Below are 22,467 nucleotides of genomic sequence, written 5' to 3'. Positions count from 1 at the left end.
ACTGATGTCCAGGGCACCATATTACAGAGAATTTGTCCCGAAGTCTGTGAGCAAGCCAGGCTTACCCTTTCCCATTATACAGCAGTGTTAGCTAGCTACCGCAGATGCTAAACAATTAAGTACTATGAATAAATACAACGTACATTAATTGAGTTACATTAAGTGCGTACATTAAGTGCCTGGACGTACAACATACAATAGTGGGCGGGGGGGACTGGATGGCTATGCAGAGACTAGGTGAACTCTGAACAGCATTGGCGGTGATGGCAACTTTCTCCGCGAAGGGCAGGATCTCAGGGAGGGAGGCTGCTGCTTCGCTGTACATTCATGAGTCGAGAATCGATCGTTGAGTCAACACATTGTTCACATCCCTAGTTCCAACCCACCTATCATCTTATGTGGGTTATCTTTGCATGTCGTTACATAAGTAGGCATCAGTAATAATAAGTCATATCATTTCGAGTTTCCACTGCTATAGACACGCACACGCACACTCACACGCACACACTAACTAGATATGCTGTGCAGGGTCAGCCTGGGACATGACCATTGGCTTTGCTCTAGGATGGTACAGATTGCTGCTCAGCCTGTTTAACCTCTGACATCCGCCTTCAACCATTGACATGACCCCACCTGATAGCTTCAAAATGGCTTTCCAACATGCTGTTCTACAAACAAATGGACACACACATACAAACACACATACAACCTCTACCACCAGAGGGAGACATGGTTTATCATTGGATGTTGTTGGCTGTTGTAGGTGTTTGTGTGTGTGTGTGTGTGTGTGTGTGTGTGTGTGTGTGTGTGTGTGTGTGTGTGTGTGTGTGTGTGTGTGTGTGTGTGTGTGTGTGTTTGTATATATGTGTGTTTGTGTGTATTTGTGCGTGTGTTTTTGCACACGTGCATGTGTGTGTGTGTGTGAGCACACAAACACAAAGAGGGACTGCAGCTCACGTGAGAGTGTGAGTATGTGGTGAGAGAATATGCAGAGAGCAGTGGTGTGTATATCTGTCAGAGAGACAAACAGAGACGTCCAGAGAGAGAGCCAGGGTGGGGGACAGACATTTAAGAAAGGGGGGGGACATTCACTTGTTCCCTTTTCCCCATCCTCCATTTTAAGAGGAATGAAAAAAGAAAGAAAAAGGGTAGACGACAAGTACAAAAATAAATATCAAAGAGCAGACCGCCTCAAGTAAGAGCCAAGTCATTCATGGTTGAGGTGAAATACAGACGTGGAAAGAAAGAGAAACAGACTGAAACCGAGAGCACATTTAATTGAAACAAACAGTTTGTACCAGGCTGTGTGCGTGCTCTGCTGTCTCATGAGCTCCTCATACGCTCGTGTGTCACCTGAAATAGGAGACATGAAGTTGGAAGCACTAAACAAACAAGCAGACGGGCTCTGGGACAGGCAGAGAGGGGGTTATGAGAGGGAGGAGAACGACAATCAGAGATAGAGCTAAGCCTGCCCAGAAAGAGGAAACTGTCGATTTTGATTCTCTTGTGATGGACACATCATACCCCTACATAAAGAGATGCAGGAAGAGAAAGACACACCTTCCATATCTTATGAACATCTTTATTTTATTTTCCCTTCACACTTTCAATAAATACAATAAAATACAAACATGCCTTCTATTGCTCAAAGCTTGTAGATGTTTGAGAAGAGTGCATGACACACTGGAAACGCACACAGGGCACCGGCGGAGGAGGGGTGACGCAGCGACTGTTTGTCTGACTGCAGTAATTTAAGCCCACATTCCAATCCATGACATCAGTTTCTGGATCATTTCAATCATATTTTTCGGCTAAGCTAATTGTTGGGCCACAGTGCACACTCTAGGTTTGTGTGCACACTTGTGTGTATGTTTGTGTGTGTGTGTTTGTGTGCTTTTTGCACACACACAAACACACACACACACACACACACACACACACACACGCACACACACACACACACACACGCACACACACACACACACACACACACACACACACACACACACACACACACACACACACACACACACACACCCAAACACACACAATCCCTCATAGACACACACACAATTTACAACACACATGTCCCATCAGAGGGATGCTGTTTGAGGACGGGAGTAAAACACAAACTGAAGAATGGTTCCTGGTGTCCAGCGGGGAGCCAGTGCAGGCCGGTTTAAAACACTCTGCTATGCAGCGCCGCACAGCCAGAGAGACACCCTCCTGGCCCAGGAGGGGAGAGAGGAACAGGAAGGCTGCCGGGGAGCCAGCTCACTCCGCCCTCCCATGACAAGGCCCCCGCTGTCCTCATGGCAGACCCCCCCCTCAGTAAGAAAAGCCTTCTCTCCTCGGTCGGCCAAAGGGGTGTGGTCGCAATGGGGGGCATGGATACGTTCTGAAGGTGCAGTAACGGTAGTTCTGTTGGAGGATCTGGGGGGGGGGGGGGGGTTAGTTTTGGTGGATGTGTTTTTCAGTGCCTCCAGCTCGGCCTCTTGTCCGGGACCTTCATCATTAGGACCTCCTCCTCCTTCTCCTCCTCCTCTTCTCCCTCCTCTTTGGAATCTACAGAGGATGAGGTGAAATATAAAGAATGAATTTGAGACAGAAGTCACAGATCTGTTCATACTCTTGTTGAGAGAAAGTGTGTGTGTGTGTGTGTGTGTGTGTGCGTGCGTGCGTGCGTGTGTGTGTGCGTGTGTGTGTGTGTGTGTGTGTGTGTGTGTGTGTGTGTGTGTGTTTGTCTGTGTATGTGGGCTGAGGGGAGGTCTTACCAAGGCAATCCGGGCAACATTTGTCATCTTTGCGGGCGATGTTCTGGCAGGTCAACACAGGACACTGCTTCCTCTGGCACTTAGTCACACCATACTGGGGGGGGGGGGCAGACAAGAGATGTTAGGAATGCATCCTCAACAGCTGCATTTACGGTCCATGGTTGTGTCTGGTCTGGTCCTCTGGGGCCGTCGAGCAGAAGGTAAACCTAGAGGCCATCTTTCAGCTTCCAGAGCTCCAGTGAGGGGGTCCATGAGATGGTAAATTGGAAATGGATTTCATTTATATAACGCTTTACATGAACGGCGGTGTCAACCACGCAGGGCAACAGCCAGCTTGTCAGGAGCAGTTAGGGTGAGGCATCTTGCTCAGGGACACCTCGACCCTTAGCTAGGAGGAGCCGGGGATCAACTGTACATCGCCTTCTTATTGCTTTGAAAGTAGGCCATTAAAAGTGCTGTTGGGTAATAATAAGAACAAAGGAGGTGTCTTTAAGTTAAGTTGAGAGCTCCGACTTACATCACACCAGCAGTTGATGCACTTCATCTCCCCCACCAGGGGCACCCGCGGGTGCCAGGTGTCGCTGTTCTGGTAGAAGTTCTTGCCAAACTTGCATTGGAGCGTGCCGTCGGCCTGCATCATGTCTGCGTGCTCCAGCCCCACGGGTTGCTTCTCTTCCTCAGGGGGGCACTCCTTGCAGCAGTCAGATGGGTTACGCCTGACTGGGCGACTGCAGGTCAGCACGGGACATGTGACCTTCTCACAGTGTACCTCGCCCGTAGAGCCCTGGGGAGGAGACACGCACCAATCAGTTCACCTTCTGACATACAGCTTCTAGATCCTCTCTGCTCTATTGTCAGTTCACCTTCTGACATGCAGCTTCTAGATCCTCTCCGCTCTACTCTCAATTCCAAGCTTCCTATTTTGTTATATTTATGTTTTGGTCGACCAAAGTGAGATGAGGTGAGGGGGTAGATGATGATGATGATGATGATGATGATGCTGTAAGGATGAGGGTGATGATGTCTGGATGACGAAGGTGACAGTGTGTTTAACATTTTTACCTTGCAGGTGCAGAGGGCACACTTGATGTAGCCGAAGGGAGGGACGAAGGGGTGCCACGTGGTGCCCGGGGCGTGCATCTTCTGGTCGCCCTCAAAGTAGCACCCTGAGGGCCCAAAAAAGAGAGAGAGAGAGAGAGAGAGAGAGAGAGCGAGAGAGAGAGAGCGAGAGAATTAGCATTGATATCGAACTCCTGAAAAAAAAGTAACTATAAAAAAAAAAGAATAGAGAGAGAGAGAGACAGAGAGAGAGAGAGAGAGAGAGAGAGAGAGAGAGAGAGCGCGCATAACAGGAGAGGTGGGAGGTGAGAGGTCATGGAGTGAGAGGTCGTAGATTGAGAGTTGGTGGGGTGTGGGGATTATTCGGGGCTGCAGGCTACCTTCAGGATGTTCCTCCACCTTCTCCGGGGCTTTGGTGTCCTTGGGCTCTTTCCTCTCTGCAGGAGAAGGGAAGTGGAAACAGAAGGTTAAAAACTAAACACAGAGACCTCTTGAGAACTGTAACCCCAAAAGAACAAACTGCATAAATAAACTCTGTCCCTCTTCCCCCCCCCCCTCCTCTCTCTCTCTCTCTCTCTCTCTCTCTCTCTCTCTCTCTCTCTCTCTCTCTCTCTCTCTCTCTCTCTCTCTCTCTCTCTCTCTCTCTCACCGTCACAGACTGGGCAGCACTGGTCCTCGGGCTGGAGGGTTTGGCCACAGGTCAACAGGGGGCAGATCACTGGATCACAGATGACCGTCTTCTTCTGCAGGGGGGAGGAGGAAGAACTTATTAATAAACTCCTCGTTGTGAAGGAGGAGGAGAAACAGACTGAAAGGCCTTGGAGACATCAGTGAGCGGATGAGTTTCATCACAGACCCCTCCGTTTACCTGACAGCTGCAGGAGAAGCACTTGTTGTAGTTGGGGGTCCAGCGGGAGCCGTGGGCGCGGTGCTGGTTCTCCAGGAAGCATGTGTTGGGGTCATTCTTCAGCTCCTCGGGGTCCCCCCCCCCCCCTGCCGCCTCAGCCTCCGACTCGTCCCCCGCCTCACCCCGCACACTGACCTCACAGCTGTTAGGAACATGGACCTGGAGAGAGAGAGAGAGAGAGAGAGAGAGAGAGAGAGAGAGAGAGAGAGAGAGAGAGAGAGAGAGAGAGAGAGAGAGAGAGAGAGAGAGAGAGAGAGAGAGAGAGAGAGGTTACGCATTTGGGTTGGTGTCCAGCTGACTCCTTAATGGTCTCTAAACTGAGCGTTGGTCCCACTTCCACCCTGCGCTCCCAGCAGATGGCTGTAGATGGTGCAGACCTGTTTGCTATTAAAATGCTCCTTGCGCGCATGTGTGTGTGTGTGTGGCTCATCTGAAATACCTTCAAACTGTCTCCTGTGTTTGTCATTGGCTCATTTGTCTTGGGCTGTATGCAATACTGTGCCATGAGTATGTACGGGTATGTATCACCCACACGCACCCAGGTGTGTGTCGGTGAGTGGGTGTGTGAGTGCGTGCGTGTGTGCCCCAGTGACTGTTTAACAATCTAACAAAGAGACACAAAAAAACTTAAAATGCTGAAAGAGGGCTCTAGGCAGCTTGGTGTTTTCCCTCTTGTTTATGTTTCCAAATAACTAAGCCAACCAATAGACTAAGCACCTCAACTGAGTCAGCAGAAGTCAGCTAGCTGATTACACGCCACATTTCCCTTCATTTCTGGTTTCCACAACAACAAACGTGGCTCCTCTTTCCGTTGCTAGTTTAGTAGCTCATCGCAGGCCCAGAGAGGAATCATCCTCCCGGCCCAAAGATGAATCAATCAATTTAACCATTCATTTTCATGAGACAGAGTCAGAAGTGCTCTCAATCTTTATGACTTCCCAGTTGGAAAACGGTAATCGTTTTGATGGGCTGTGTATCATGCACTGTGTGATGTGTGTGTCTGTCTGTGCGTTGCTACATACCTGTCCTCGTATCTCACCCTGCGGGTTGAGCTTGGTGGTGATCTGGAGGAAGGCCGTCCCGCGGCCTAGGTGCTGCAGCAGCTCTGCACTCAGGTCCTTCAGCACCCCGCCGGCCTGGACCCCAGAGAGGAGGGCAGCACAGGTCACATCAGACAGAGCTCAAACACTCCACTGAGTGCTTGTGTATGTGTCTGTAAGTTTGCGTGCTTGTGTGTGTGCATGTGCATGTGTGTGTGTTTATGGGTGTGTGTGTATACCTGTGTGCGTTGGCATGTGTGCATCTGTGCGTGCGTATGGGTGCGTGTGTGTCCATGTGTGTGTGTGTGTAGCTTTGTACGTATGGCTGCGTGCATGCGTCCCTCCCGCCATACCTGCGGGCCGTAGAAGCCGGTGAGGAGCCTCTTGGAGCCGTGGCTCCCCTCGTCCATCTCCCCGATCTCGGCCAGGCCGTGCAGGTGGGCGCTGCCCGCCAGCTCCTCCCCCTTGCTCAGCCCTGCAACAACGATCTGGTAGTGGAGGTGGCACTGCTCGTCCACCCACACCCAGGCGTGTCCCCCCGCACTGCTCAGCACCGGGGGGACCACCAGCACGCCCGCCAGCAGGATGGGGAGCTCTGTGGGTGGAGGCAACACGTTAACAAAGAAACAACATAGCCACCGCTCTGGTGAACAGCAGCGGAGAGGTGCATTCTGAGTTGCATTAACATGTGGTAGGATGACCCTGCAACGCAGCGTGTTCTCTGACTGCCATTGTTTCAGAATATATCCACTCTGGCCAATGAGAATGACAGCGTAGGCCGTTTACGATGGTGAGATTCCCATGAAGAGGGATAAGTGAACAGCATGCGTTGTGCACTGACCGTGGCGCGGCGCCCCTAGCCCGCTGTACAGCAGGGCCTTGATCTGCCCCCTCAGCTCCCCCTCCTGGCTGTGCGCAGTGGCCACGTTGATGAAGAGCTCGTTCTGCAGCAGCATGTGGATGTGGCGCGCCTCCAGCCGGCTCCAGCTGCCCTGGGCGTGGCCCAGCGCGACGTCCAGCTCCGGCGTCAGGTCGTATAGAACAGAGCGCTTGTGGCGCCGCCGGGGCTTCAACTCGATGGTGAGGCCCACCACCTCGCCGCTCAGGCCCGCAACCTGGACCTGCAGGGGAGCGTGTGTTAGCGTGGCCTTGTGTGGACATGGAACTCACCCAGTTAACTCGCCCAGATCGAGCATCTTTATGATGAAGAGTTTTCGAGCACATTTAAAATACAAGGTTTTGCACATCATTTAATGTAGAAAAAAAGAACACATACCTGGTAGTCCAGTGTTCCGTTGTCATGGAGATGAAAGATGGCGGAACCCACGCCTCCTGTCTTCCCTGGGTTCAGGGCGTCGCCACTGGACATGACACTCTGAATGGCTAGAGAGAGAGAGAGAGAGAGAGAGAGAGAGAGAGAGAGAGAGAGAGAGAGAGAGAGAGAGAGAGAGAATTAATGGGAGTTCATTTTATAATGCCTGCTCCAATGCGACATCAGCATTGTCTCAATGTAGACTGACCATCTCCAAAAGGTCTGAGTTCGATAAGCAAGTAAACATTGTGCTGTTTTATTCCCTCGGGAGATGAGAAAGCACACACACAAACACACACAAACCCATACAGAGACACACACACCCACACAGATACGCACACAAAAGGGGCTAAGTCATCCCTTTAAAAAAAGAGTCACAAAGCCCAGAATTAGTTGTACGGTAGCTTGAATTGGGGGATGTACGTTTGGCAACACACACACAGACACACACATACGCACGCATAAACACATACACACAAACAAACACATAGCCATGTAGACGTACCACTACACACACACATACACGGAAACACACGCACACACACAAACACACACACACAGGAACACCGCAACCCAGCCAGATTAAGCAGTGGGATGAGGTAAGCGCTGCTGAATGCAGCCGGCTTACAGCGCCTGGGCTGGGGCAGAGTGAGGAAGGAGTGAGGAATAAATAATGGGAGGAAGACAAAAAATTGACATTAAGATCCAGCCATGGATACAAATACGTAGAGACAGAAACAGAGACAGAGAGACAGGGGGAGAAGACAGAGAGAGAGAGACAGAGGGAGAGATAGACAGCTAAGGGGTAGTACTATGAAAGCGAGAGATGAAAGGAGAGAGGGAGAGAGGGGAAAAGGAGTGAGCTGGGTTTAAATTCTTCACACATAACGTCAAGCTGTTAATCACAGCACTGGAACACCCGCACTTCAGCCAGGTCCAGCGTACCGTCACCTTGGCACCGTGGGGTGTCTGTGAGTTTGATTCTGATTGGGCCAGGGTGCCCCCCAAAAAAGAAGAGAGGAGTGGGTGAAACGTGGGTTGTCTCTCTTTGTGAGTGGAAAGAGCAGTGGCACATGAACACAGCGGTCCTGGTATCTCTCCTGGTGGGCTGAGCTACGAGCTGACCAGTGTGACTCTGTACACACAGTGTTCGCTGCAGGTCTTTGTGCAGACAACTTCGTGGGTCTTTGTGCACATGTGAAATACAGAATCCTGCATACGTTGGTGTTTGTGGGTGTGCGTGTGTGTGTGAGAGATGTTTATCAGCCCATGCCACTTTTGTGTTCAGGGTTGAGTTTGTGTCCAGTGAGAAGTGTTCTCGATAGCAGCCGGAGCAATCACACACACACAGCACACGCTTTCTTATTCTCTCACTCTCAACTGCGCTCTCTTTTGTCTTTCACCACCATATGCGACACCGATACTGCCTGAGGAATAGAGTTCAGGAGAAACAGTTAGGTACGGAGGGGGGGGGGGGGGGGGAGGGGGGATGGAATCAGAGAAAGAAACAGAAGAAGAAAAAAAGAGTAGAAACCACCACAGATGGAGGAGCAAAACTGACAATAACGCAAAACACATTCCTGGGAACTGCTCTGACACCGCCTCTGGTCCGGCGAGTGTCATTACATATTTTGATGATTCAGGAGACAGAAAAAAGACTTATGCATCTAAGGGGCTGAACCTACTGTCACAGGACTTCCTGCCAGTGATGAAGCCGGAGATTTGCTGCGTGTCCTGTCCTTCAGTTGCCACGGAGATCTCTAGCTGGCCTCGGGACAGCCAGAACAGCTCGCGGCTGTTCAGGTCCATGAGAACCTCTGCAAAGTCTGGATCCTGCAGAGAAGATACACCAAGGGGTTAGCCCAATGCTAGCTTACCATTATACAATACCAGCTTTGGCTATATCAATGATGATACGTTTTTTTACAACCCTTCACCATCACAACATGTTACCATGGCAATTAAAACATAAAACCCCCGAATCGTGAGAAACCCTTTGAATAGAAGTGAACTCTACTTTCACTAGAAAAGAAGTGTTCTTCCTAGAGTTTGAAACAAAATGATCCCTTCTTTCTTGAGTTTCACTGGAAATGTTCTCTTCTTTCTTTCTTGAGCAAGGGAGGGAGTATAGGAGAGAGGCCTCTTTCAGGCCAAAAACAACTCACAGGCTCATTTAAATGAATCCAGCAATAACAATCCGGGACGCTGCACTGCTGCAAAAAGAGTCCAGAAGTAGAACAAACAATACAACGGCTCTGATTGGCCCGAGGGGGCTCAGCACTCTGCCTCAAATATCAACGCTCGGCATGAATCAATCAACCTGTCTCCCTTTCAAACAGAGGAAAACAGATTGACGGCACAGAGGGAGGGTGGAAGGGAGGTGGGCGGGAGAGGATTTAGAAAAATGTGGGATTAATGTACAGACAGATGTACGAGCATGTTGAATAAATGTTACTCTTTACGACCCGCGGCCCCGGTTCAATATAAATATCTGTGCTATAAATCTGCGACCAGGGACTGAGCCAATGAGGGGGATGGAGAGCGGGGGCAGGAAGAGGAGGAGCTGGTCAGGGACTGATGGTGGTAACCATGAGGGAGGTGGGGGGGGGGGCCGCAGAGGTGCTGTAGAGAGAGCTCCTCCTGTAGGTAAACAGGGAGGTGATGGTCTGATGGCCTGGTGCTAACTGTCTCTCCAACTGTCTGGAACTGTCTTTCTCCTCCAGTGGGAGGAGAGAAGAATACACTAGGGCTGCATCCGAATACTCATACTTGACTGCTTTATAGTAGGCATTTTGTAGTACGTCACAAATATAGCGTGTCCATATGCTCAGTACGCATTGTCTAGTAGGCAAAAAGTTTCCAAATGCTTACTACCGCCACAGTATACAACGGTAGGTCACTACGCTATCCCACAATTCAGCCGGAGTCTGTTAACCGAAGAAGAAGAAAAAAATCAAATAAAAAATCAGTAAATTATCGCAAGTGTCTTTAATTTTGCCAGTATTTGATGTGCAGTGCACAGAGGGGAAATACGTAATCCCCAAACATCCGTTGGCGTTTCGGTGTTGTTCGGAGGCGTTCTACGCATAGCTGTAGAACGTACTACATTAACGGTCAAGTAGTAGACACTGCACAGAAATAGTTTATACCAAGTATTCGGATGCACCCTAGGATTCTCTCTGTGTTTGTGTATGGCCGTGATAGGCTATGTGGGTGTCCGACCAAGGCTTAGAAAGAAGTAGCATGAGAAGAGAGAGTGGAATAGAGACAGAGAGAGAGACACACATTACAAGACACATTGGCTTGCAGTTCACACAAGACCTGGTAGAATTAAAAACAGGCTTTGCTTTCATGGGTGCCCCCACCCCTTCCCCACCAGCCCACAGAGCATTAACCACTGCCATGTGTGTGGAGTGTGTATGCAACCCCCCATCCCATCCCCCCCTCTCCCTCTCTCCGTCTGTCTCTCAGTCCCACTGTCCTTCACGTGTCTCACGGCTGTTAGTGCAATGTAAAGTAGCACCCCTGATAACCACACTTAACCAGGATGTGTGTGGTTGTGTGAGTGTGAGGGAGTGTGTGCTTGTGTGTGTGTGTGTGTGTGTTGGAGGTGGGGCCACCACATCCGTCTCTCTCGTCTGCATGACACAGAAGAGGGTTGGGGAGGTGGCTGCGTGTGTCTGTGTGTGTGTGTGTGTATGTTTTGGTGTGCGATTGCGTGTGTGTATGTGTGTGTGTGTTGGTGTTGTCAGAGGAAATTAAGAGTGTGAGAGTGCTGTGCGATTTCATCTGGTCCCAACTATCAGCGCCTTGGAACCCTGACACACTCTCCCGCCTACCCTGCCCTCAGAGATGTGGAACAGCGCTTTCCCCTTCTGCAAGATGTGTCAAAAGCTGTTCCCAACACTCTGTACAGCCAGCATCCTTCCCCCTTGGAGAGGTAGAGGCAGAGGTCCAGGCGTCTGCCTCTTCCTACACCTCCTGTCCCATCACTGAATGTCTTTACTGAGGTTGTATATGTATGTGTGTGTCTGTCTGACTGTTTGTGTGCCTGTGTGTGTGTGCATGTGTCTGTCTGTGTGTCTGTCTGTCTGTCTGTGTATGTGTCTGTGTGTCTGTGTGTCTGTGTGTCTGTCTGTCTGTCTGTCTGTCTGTCTGTCTGTCTGTCTGTGTATGTGTGCGTGTATCTGTGCGCTGGGTCCTCACATGAGCAGTGATGTTGGCTCGGATCTCCCTCAAGACGTGTTGCCGGTAGAGTAGCTGGACCTTGATGGGCACCAGCGGGGGGTCTGAGAGAGAGAGAGAGAGAGAGTGAGAGAGGAGAGGGATTGAGTTCACTGGCATAAACCTGTCATCCCTTGCTGTTGTCACCCCCCGTCCTCTGCTCTAGAATGTTCCAGGTTTTAGGTTTCAGCCTTTTGGATCGAGGCTGAGCTCTACAAATTGGGCTGATTTGGCTGCAGTGATTAATGTGTACGTGTTTGCACACACGCACACACACATACATACACACACACACACCATAATGCATTGTTTGATTTGCTCTAGGATGGTTGGCCAGTCAAAGTTCAATTTCTCGGCAAGAGACGGTCAGAACACTTGTTTGTGTGTGTTTCGATGGTGTGTGTGTGTATTTGTTGTTGTATATGTTGGGGTGTGTGTGTGTATGTGTGTGTATGTATGTGTGTGTGTGTGTCTGTGTGTGTGTGTGGGGGGGGGGGGGGGGGGGTGTGCGTGCGTGTGTGCGTGCGTGTGTGCGTGCGTGCATGCATGTTCATGTGGGTTCTAGATTAATAAATTCAGTTTTAAGTTCCAAGTGAAGTTATTGTACTCAGCAAGAGAATACAATACAACTGCATCCGTGTTTTTCTGCGTCCTTGTGTTCTGAGCCCCCTTCAGCCCCGAGGAGGCGTGCCCTCTCCTCAGGCCCACCTGTGTGTGTGGGGGCGTGTCCTCTCTCCGGGCTCACCTGTGTGTGTGTGTGTGAGCAGGCCCTGCAGGATGAGGATGAAGTGGAGGTTGTTCTCCGTGTCGCTCAGGGTCAGCATGGCGATGCCCCCCATGCCCTGGGTCGGCTCCTCCGTCGTCAGGGTGGAGCTGAAGGTCTCTGCAGCGCACACAAACACATACGCAGCGCACACACACACACACACAGCGCACACACGCAGCACACACACACAGTGCACACACACACACACATCCACACACGCACGCAGCACATGCACACACACACCAACATACACACACACACACACACACACACACACACACACACACACACACACACACACACACACACACACACACGCACACAAAAACAGGGAAACACACAAACATCTGTATGAGCCATATGAAGTATCTGCAGTCTCTCTCCATAAGGGAGCTTACACGTCAGCATTCATGTAAACATATCCACGTTTTGTGGAACCATGGGAGGCTTTTACAGATTACACCACTCTATATACAGTTCAGTCGCTTTGTAAATATTAACTTGGGACGCAGACACATACACACACACACACACACACACACATAGAAACACACACAGAAACAAGCACACAGAAAGACACACACACACAGAAACAACCACTCTCACACACACACATGCAGAAATATACACGCAAAGAAACGGACACACACACATGCACGCATACGCATACCGGCAAATAGCGCCCTGTGTTTGATGATCTTGCCCTCGACTTCTTTGCGTTGGCCGGTAGACATTGCCATGGTGATGCGCATCTGCCCGTTCTGCAGCTGTCGCAGCAGAGGTTTGGCAAGGTTCTTCCATACGCCACAGATCTGCACGCGCACGCACACACACACACACACACACACACACACAAACAAAGACACAATCGGTGCCAGGTGAGTGATGGTAATGCTAACCATACTAAACAGTCATGTCAAGGTGAGGATGTGTGTGGTTGTGCATGTGTGTGGGTTTGTGTCTGCATGTGTTGCCAAAGTAAAAAAGTTGAAACACACACACACACACACACACACACACACACACACACACACACACACACACACACACACACACACACACACACACACACACACACACACACACACAAACACATCTGGTTAATATATCAAGCCCTGTGTGTCTCTCATCCGCAGGCCACCAGGGGTTAGGATGGGGGCTGGGTTGTCTGTTTGTGTGTGTGTGTGTGTGGGGGGGATGGGGGGCAGAGTGATTTGCAGATACCTCATGGCCATGGCTGGGGAATCAGAATTTCTAAATACAAAATACAAACAAAATACACACCCTAAAACACACAAGAACACACGCCACACTCATTTGTTCCTGTTTCTGTCCCTCTCTGTAAGGACCAGCTTCTCACACTACCTCCCTTTCATCATTAACCCCCCCCCCCCCCCCGAGTGACCGGGACCCCCCCTGCCCTCCATGTCCCTCCACCTGACCCCCTGGCATCAACAGTTTACAGCCTCAGCTCTGGAGCTCAAGGCCCACTGAGCCAGGGATGGGAGGGGGGGTTGCGTGAGCGGGTCTGCTGTGGGCCTAATCATAGCTCTGTGTGTTTGTTTGCGATGCTGTGTCCACGTTTCCTGCAATCAGGCCGAGTTTGGCATCTTCTGAAGAGTGATGAGGCAGCATAACAATGGCAACGTGGTGAGCGTGTGTGTGAGTGTGTCTGGGAGTTGAATATTACAGAGTAAAGTATGGGGAACAAAGGGACAAAAAGGGAGGGAGTCGAATCAATCTCTCATTTTGGAGGGCTTACACAATCACGGACACACACATTCAACATCGTTAAACGTCTTAGAAGCATATATATTCCCTGTGATACAGTCTTAATACAACAAAAATACACACACACATATCATGTGCTGTATGTACACCAGTGGCGGCCAGTGGTTTTTAAAGTGAGGGAGGAAGGACTGCGCGCTTGGTTGCCATTGGCCTGCTTGCACTGTTGGTGGCGTATGATGGCCTAACTATGTGAGACTCGAGTTGTTTCAGGGTGTTTTGGTGAACTACAAAATAGCAGGGAGGGATAATTATGTGAATTGATACAAATACACCAGTGGCAGCAGGAAAGGATGCCAATTAGTCAAATCAGGCCTACTCTCTATTTGTAAAACTAAATAATAAAATCTGGGCTCTTTTTTTTTTTGCCCTCAATGACTGAATTTTTGCCCTTAATGACTGAAGCTATTGTAATTTGGCTATTTTTACTTTCAGCTACAATTGTTTTAAGAAATTTAAAGGCACAAAACCAAAAGTGATGCCATAACATTGTTAACATACCCTGTGCATGTGCACAACAAATCAAGTTATATTCTACTCTGTTCTGGGGGTCTTACCATGTCTGACCGGCTCAATCAAGTTCTAGTCTGTTCTGGGGGTCTTACCATGTCTAACCGGCTCAATCAGGTTCTAGTCTGTTCTGGGGGTCTTACCATGTCTGACCGGCTCAATCAGGTTCTAGTCTGTTCTGGGGGTCTTACCATGTCTGACCGGCTCAATCAGGTTCTAGTCTGTTCTGGGGGTCTTACCATGTCTAACCGGCTCAATCAGGTTCTAGTCTGTTCTGGGGGTCTTACCATGTCGGACTGGCTCTTGGGGACCTTGTACTCGAAGGCAGTGGTTCCATCATAATCCAGGAAGACAATCTTACTTGGACGGCCCATCCTGCGAAGGGGGGGATGGAGGAAGAGTAAAAGTGAATGTCAGGGTAACTTTGTATGCATAGGCGCGTGTGTGTGTGCGTGCGTGTGTGTGCGTGTGTGTGCGTGTGTGCATGAGCGCGCGCGTGTGCATGCGTGTGCGTGCATGTGTGCATGAGCGTGCGTGTGTGCGTGAGCGTGTGTATGTGTGTGTGTGTGTGTGTGTGTGTGTGCGTGTGTGTGTGTGTGTGTGTGCGTGCGTGCGTGCGTGCGTGCGTGCGTGCGTGCGTGCGTGCGTGCGTGCACGCGCGTGCGTCCGTGCGTGCGTGCATGCGTGCGTGCGTTACCTCTGGTATGTGATGGAAAAGGCCAGGCTGGTGCGGGTCAGGGAGAAGCGGGCCCGGGCCACACTGTTGGTGCTTGGGAGCCAGGAATCAGACAACCCCGTCAGCAGGGCCACGAAGTCTGCAGATAGAGAGGAGACGGAGAGAGAGAGAGAGAGAGAGAGAGAGAGAGAGAGAGAGAGAGAGAGAGAGAGAGAGAGAGACGGAGACGGAGAAAGAGACGGAGAAAGAGAGTGAGATGGAGAGAGTGACAGTTTGAATAACTTGTTGATGACATGGTAGGTGCCATGGTAGATATTACTCATATTGCCTCATTGCTCCAGGGGAATAGGACGTTGAGTGTGTGTGTGGCTATGTGTGTGGCTCTGTATGTGGATAATCTCCCTTATAAGCTATTTCTGCTTAGAGAAAAACGTCATTTTGCTCAGCACGCCAGCGCCCAACATGAGTGTGTTTGTGAGGATGTCACTACCGCGTGGTGCAGCCCTTACCGGTGCGGCTCTCGGCCGGGCCTATGTCCTCTGAGCTGAGGTAGGACCGGTCGTTGTAGGACTTGTGGAGGTCGTCCTCCTTCTCCTTGCCCTTCTCCTGGAAGTAGTCGAGCCCGGGGTCGGGGAGGGACTCCTTGTCTCCTGCAGCAGAGTTACATAAGGCGGAGGGCTTAGTGCAGGGATCTTAGGGGAACTGGGGCTTTGGTTCAACAGCCGAATCAGTACAAAAGAACATGTCAGCACTGGTGTAGCCGTGCTGAGGACATTGTTAGGGCGGTTTAAGAAGTAATGGATGGATTGTTTGTTGAGGTCAACCAAGTTTTGGTCACACAAATATAAACCTTTTTCTACATTTTCTTCTGAAATACTGCATGGTCATCTTGCTGATATATATATATTTTTTTATTACAACATCACTTAATGAAAAACAGATGGATGCTAGAGCCATGAGATTCAACTTTAAGTTCACTCCAAGAACTCCTCCAGGGCTCTGCGATTCTCTCTCTCCAAGTCGAATATCTCTCTCCTCTCCCTCTCCCTCTCTCCCTCTCTGCCAGTGGTAAATGGGGAAGTTCAATAAGTAAGTAATAAGTGGTGGTGAAGAGCGATGTTGGAATGAGACGTGACAGTGGCGTGTGACCCCCACACTGACCTACTGCTCTGTGCACCCTGAAGTCATCAGCCTTCTGAGGTCTGCACACATGAGCCTACTCTCTCTCTCTCTCTCTCTCTCTCTCTCTCTCTCTCTCTGTCATGATCTGTCTTTCTCTGGCACACAGACCTAACTACACAGTCACATACTGCTCCTATGTGTGCTCAAACTCTTCTGCGGGAGGGGAGACAGCCTGAAAGGAACATAGAGAGAGAATCTGGTCATGATGCCAGGCACAGAACAAGGGCAGGAAGGGGAATCTTTCTCCAACTCTCCTGACTCCCATTCCTCCGCTCTGCTTCCTGCTGTGCTGCGCGAGCACGACTGTATTTGTTTAATTTCCACACCACATCAACACCACGCTCACATTCATCTCTTTTCACGCTTTCCCTCGCCCTCTTCCTCTCGTTTGTCTTCACCTGCACTCCTGGAAAGCACTCAAACCCTCCCCCACCCCTAGCAAGTACGGCTGTACATAACCTCAGGTGCAACTCTCTCTCTCACTCTCACACACACATACACACACTTCCCAGCCCTTGTACAAATATACTGTCAGTGTCGATGCCAAAGCTAAGACAAACACACTCAAGCTTTTCTTTAAAACCCTGACCACAACACAAACACAAGTACGAACACACAGACACAGTGCAGTGTTGTCCTGGTGATGGCCACGGTGCTATACCTTAACTTTCCATTTCACGACCAAACACACAGGGTAGAAAAACACCATTAAGAACTATACAACATCAACACCGACCCTGGGTGTGTGTGTGTCTGTTTGCATGAACTTGTGTTTGTGTGTGTGTGTGTGTGCATACACGTGTGTTTGTGTGTGTGTGTGTGTGTGTGTGTGTGTGTGTGTGTGTGTGTATGTGTGTGTGTGTGTGTGTGTGTGTGTGTGTGTGTGTGTGTGTGTGTGTGTGTGTGTGTGTGTGTATGTGTTTGAATGTGTGTGAGTGTTTGTGAGTGTGTCTGTGTTTGCATGCATGTTTGTGTGTGCATGCACGCGTTAGTGTGTGTGTGTGTGTGTGTGTGTGTGTGTGTGTGTGTGTGTGTGCTAGCTATATAGCTATATATATATACATATATACATATATATATATATATATATATATATATATATATATATATACATAATATCAGCAGAAGACTTAAGATAATCTAAAATGTATGAGGATAGTTAAAGCTGTAGAAAGGAAGAAAGAAAGAAAGAAAGAAAGAAAGAAAGAAAGAAGGAAAGAAAGAAAGAAAGAAAGAAAGAAAGAAAGAAAGAAAGAAAGAAAGAAAGAAAGAAAGAAAGAAAGAATGAAAGAAAGAAAGAAAGAAAGAAAGAACAAGAGAGAAGAAAATAGAACCAACAAAAGAAGGAACTTAGTGAAGGAACAAAGCCAGACGCAAGCGGTACCTTTGGGGCAGGTCTTGCAGCAGTGTCCCGGGAGCAGTATGGGGTGGTCACAGTCTGGCTCGGGGCAGTCCTGCTTGATGTTCTTACAGTTCACCTTACCGAATACCTTGCCCCGACGGCCCTTTTGCTGGAGGAGAAGCAGAGGTTTACAGCTTGAACTATCACCAAATCGGTTTTAATTTTAGCACCTGGCACGGGTTCCGGCTCAACAGAAACTCAACATGAATGAACTCAAGTCATTATTAGCTGCTGTGGTTTGACGACTCAGTAAGCAATCAAATATCAGTTTAAAGAGAGCCTGGCAAAGTCTGCAGAAGTCTAGACATAACATAACAGCCATAAGCGAACCGAAGGGGGTAAAGATGATCCATACAATGTTCCTATTTGCCTTGCCCCAGAGCACTACAGATACATGTTTAGTGCTAAAACATGTTTAGTGCTATTGTGCTCCAAACTTTAATGGGCCGAGGACTGAGATGGCTGAAGGGGGTGTGTGTTGGATGAAGACTCACAGGTTCGCAGAAGCACTGGACGCAGTGCATGACCCCGAAGGGCTCGCCCAGGTCAGGGTGCCAGGTGTCCTCCAGGGAGTAGAACCAGCCACCAAACGAGCAGCCTGCAGCAGCACCCGCAGGTTACACACACAACGTTAACATAACATCATCACATCAATGAACCGAACAGGGACACAGGACGGGTTACACACGCAACGTTCAACCAACACAGCATCATCAAACTCATGAACCTCATCGTTTGTATCGGAGAAAGGCCACAGCAGAGGTCTACTTTTAAAGAGCAATAGATGGAACTGGGTTGCACCGAGTGTGTTTCTATCTGGATAAAAGCGTATGCCGAACTCAGACTTGGATTGGTTTATTTGTAGTGTACACATATTTAGTTTGAAGAGCTCTTCTGATGTGGATGGAGCTGTGATGTTAATATTAATAGGTTAGTGACCCTGTAGTGAACCAGAGGGTTCAAAGTGGAGCTAAAGAAGCCCATCGAGGTCAAGGCCTCACATCTGGCTCTCAGCAGAGGCAGTGAGCCTTCTTATTTTTTCCATGTGAGGTCGATGTGTTCTCTGTGTTCAAAAGCGGAACACATATTGGTTAACAGTTGTTCCTTAACAGTCGTCTTTTATAAAGACTTTGGTCGCTATGACATGGAGACACCGAGCGGCTGTAGCGTGTGGCCCAGCACGCGCATTCGGCGGTGATGACTCATTCTCTCTGATGTTCATAACTTCAGCCGGGCACCGCTCAGCCGTGCACACAACACGGAGAGAACGTGCGCACATGTCAATTTAAGACCGAAAAATATGGTTATATTAATAAGTAATTGCATATCAGCAAAAATATCAATACATTTGAAGGTTAAGTTGTACTTTATGAATGTTTCCGTTTCACCTGAGAGTCCTTTGGCGGGCAGCAGCTCCTTCTCCGACTGGATTGGCAGCGCGGGCGCCTTGAGCCTCGAGGCCGCGGTGACGGAGCGCAGCCACGCGCAGCTCAGTAACAACATAAGCGCGCGCAGCGCGCGGCAAGTCTGCATCCCACCAAGCGGCAGCATGCGCACCAAATTACTTTGTATTCTTCACCTTCTCCTTTAAGAGCAACAAACAACCGGTAACGGGATTCCGTCAGCCCGAATGAAGCTGACACGATGCCCGTGATGACTTCCCTCAGTCGGTTAAAACGTGCCTCGTTCGTCAAAAGTCAGCAACGTTGGCGGTATTATCCCATATGCGAGAGGAGGAGACGGATGAGTAGAGCGCGACTGACGGTCTCCGGTAGTCTCAAGCGGGAGAGTGTCCGCTGCCCGCGGGACGCCTCTTCTTTATACTCCCTGACACTTTGGATGAGGCGCGCGCTGGGAGGGGGAGGAACGTGCGGGGGCGTGCGGAGGGAGTGGGACGTGGGGGATAAGGGTCGGTCAGTAGCGGGACGGGTGAGATATGAGGGTCGGTCAGTCGCGGGACGGGGGAGATAGGAGGGTCGGTCAGTGGCGAGACACGGGGGATAGGAGGGTCAGTCGGTCCCGGGACCGGCCAACCCTGCGCAATAGTGTGTTAGATGACCGGGGAGATGATGGGGTGAACCGTCCTGATGTCAGGATGTTTACATGGGTATACACGGTTTATAGTGCTCCTGGCTGACGACTCGGTTCGCATTCGTCATGCCATAATGATTTAGGGCTCATTAACGCTAGAAATATTGAGCTCATGGACTCCTGCTCTCCGGATGAAGTCTGGTCCAGTTTTATTAAACCGAATTCAATGTGAAACAACTAAACACGATGAACATCAGTCACAAGCAGAATAATGGCGATTCATTGGATTGAATTTCGTGCTTTTTGGAATGACTGTTGGCCTGGAGCGAGGAGCGGAGCGCATGGTGTTGGTTTTCTCCATCTGCCCCCTGCTGGGACCCTCGGACCCACATCCAGCCCGGTGCAGTGATTCACACCGACCCCCTCCCCTCGGTGAGGGGGGATCGATCATAGCGTGTTGGCGCTCCATCATCGGGCGATAAGTGACCCGTTTAGTGATGCTGTACACTTCATTATGCAGACTGTAAGGGGAACACACACACACACACACACACACACACACACACACACACACACACACACACACACACACACACACACACACACACACACACACACACACACACACACACACACACACATAAGTCTTGTGTATTGCAGCAGGGCAGGCCACCGAAACGTCTGCCCTCACCAAAACCGCCCATAGTAGACTAATCGATGATTTGATTTACGAGTTTAGGAGCCGTCCAAAATATAATCAGCTCATTAGAGACATCTGCAGATTAAAGAAATTGGGTTCGTGCAATCACGAATGTCAATTAAGATACCAAATACAATACATGATTAGAAACAGCAAAGTCGGCCAATTTGCTACCAAATAAAAATTTTGAGCGTAAACCCACGCCTAATATATATATGACCAGGGTCTCTGACCTGGGTCTCTGGCCTGGGTCTCTGTTCTGGGTCTCTGACCGGGCCAATGGCCTGCAGTGCGTGGGTGCGCGCGCTCGTGTGTGTTGTTCTAACGTCATCCTCGGGGGGATACACAGTCAGCCTATAACACGGGACAGATTGAACACGTTCACATCATGTGTATTTGGCCCTGGTTTCTCAGTATCCCAGACGCATAATGCCGCCTGTTTATTGACCCCCCCAGCCCCGCCCTCTCGGGGTAGCACCCGCACCCTCTCGGGACCGCATCCTGTTTTCTGCAGAGAGCTGCTCAGAGGTGTGAATATTCAGAGAGAATGCTCCGATTGCCCAGCAGCAGATGTGTGACACAGCGACCCCCCCCCGCCCGCGCCACCTGTTCCCCATCACAATGCACTGGAGAAGCCGCGTTTGGAAACAGGCACCAACACATTAAGGAATAAAACACAACTCGTTTCTCCCTTTTAGCCCCTGAATTTACCATATATATATATATATATATATATACGGTCAGGTATAGTAACAGTATATACCACTGTTTTAGTTTCTCTTATTGCTTTATTTTATTTCATTATTACTATTTATTAATTTAACCAATGCTGCTACTTATTTGTACTTATTTTTTTGCATATTTTTTTTACAAGCTTTCATTTTTACTTATCTTTACTTAATTTGCTGCTATGTGGTTGTTGAGGAACCAAGCCTTAGAATTGTACTCGTGTATACTTGTACAATAAGATGCAATAAAAGTAATTCTGATTCTAAAAATAAATAAAAACAAACTCCCTTTGTGTCCCAGTGCTCAGTGGAACCCAGTGGTGGGTTTACTGGAAACGTTTTGGGACCCGTTAGGCTGTTTCTGACTCAGATCTCAGATAAGCAGGAAGCAGGCTGTTTAGACGAACTCAATCATATCTTGTTTAAAACAATAATAAAAAAAAGTTTTTGAGCTCATGTATCAAACGCAAAAAGGTACAGCCTACAGGCCATGGTTAACGTTGCAATCAGATATTTAAAAAAAGCTGTCGAATACCCGGAAGGAGACATCACCCAGTTCTGTGTCCCCTATGTGTTAAAGTAACAGTTTTCGTTTAATCATTACTCTTTATTGCAACTCAAAAAAATCCAATAGGTTATATGACCCCATGTCTTTACAGGCAGTGTTATGCTGATGGTGATGATGATGGTAATAATATGTGGTGGCCCCCCCGCCGCTCCGTTGTAAGGCTAATTCACTGTTGCTCCTGGCAGCGGAAAGGGGGAATTGACCTGCCCACTCCGAATGCAAATGCCAAGTCCTGCGCATTGGATATTTATTCAAGCCACAAATCCACGTTTGGTTACTCTTTATTCCAGGCGTTTTTTGTAAAGATGGTACAATTTTAAAGTAACACACACGCAACCACGCATGTTGGGGTGCTTCCGTTTACCCTGCCTGTAAAGTCCTCGACCATTAAACATCTGGTCATCGATTGAGCGACGGTCAGGTCAATGGCCCCTTTGAGTCACCTTACTGATCTAACCAGGCAAGTACAGTACAGATACTCTCCCGAGGGTACTTTCAGCATGACGGGGTTTAAATTAACTAAAAACACTATTTATGATTTTCTCTGTGCATGGATATCAGCCATATGTCATAAACGACACCCTTTATTTTCTCTTCCAAATAATCCTATCTAACTTGTTGTTTTTGTAGTCGCACCGTATGCCTATGGGCTATTGGGCTGTGTTTTTAATGCGTAGGGGAATAAACGTGGTCTAACTTTGCAACACAATATGGGCAATACAATTTTTTTTTCAAACACCATGGCTATATTATTTTGCATTACAAACTAGCCTGCCTCGAACATCTGCCTGTGTCTTTCT

At 49.1% G+C, this 22,467-nt stretch overlaps 1 protein-coding gene across 1 annotated transcript; it reads right to left on the bottom strand.

The window, feature by feature from the left end:
- Positions 1-1,561: 1,561 nt before the first annotated feature.
- chrd (chordin) lies at positions 1,562-19,480 on the bottom strand. Its single transcript, XM_030337085.1, has 21 exons — positions 19,029-19,480; positions 18,135-18,238; positions 17,623-17,749; positions 15,566-15,706; positions 15,078-15,195; positions 14,668-14,755; positions 12,753-12,894; positions 12,062-12,199; positions 11,299-11,381; positions 8,778-8,925; positions 7,057-7,163; positions 6,622-6,901; positions 6,134-6,375; positions 5,763-5,876; positions 4,702-4,899; positions 4,483-4,576; positions 4,214-4,270; positions 3,837-3,940; positions 3,292-3,558; positions 2,775-2,868; positions 1,562-2,565 (listed from the first exon to the last, which is right to left on the bottom strand). Exons 1-21 carry the CDS (start codon positions 19,189-19,191, stop codon positions 2,474-2,476), a joined length of 2,901 nt encoding a protein of 966 aa, XP_030192945.1. The 5' UTR covers positions 19,192-19,480; the 3' UTR covers positions 1,562-2,473.
- Positions 19,481-22,467: the final 2,987 nt, after the last annotated feature.

Source organism: Gadus morhua, chromosome 16 (genome assembly GCF_902167405.1).
Source record: "Gadus morhua chromosome 16, gadMor3.0, whole genome shotgun sequence".
Classification (NCBI taxonomy): Eukaryota; Metazoa; Chordata; class Actinopteri; order Gadiformes; family Gadidae; genus Gadus; species Gadus morhua.
The sequence above is the reverse complement of the archived record's forward strand: the minus strand, read 5'-3'. Positions and strand labels throughout refer to the sequence as shown.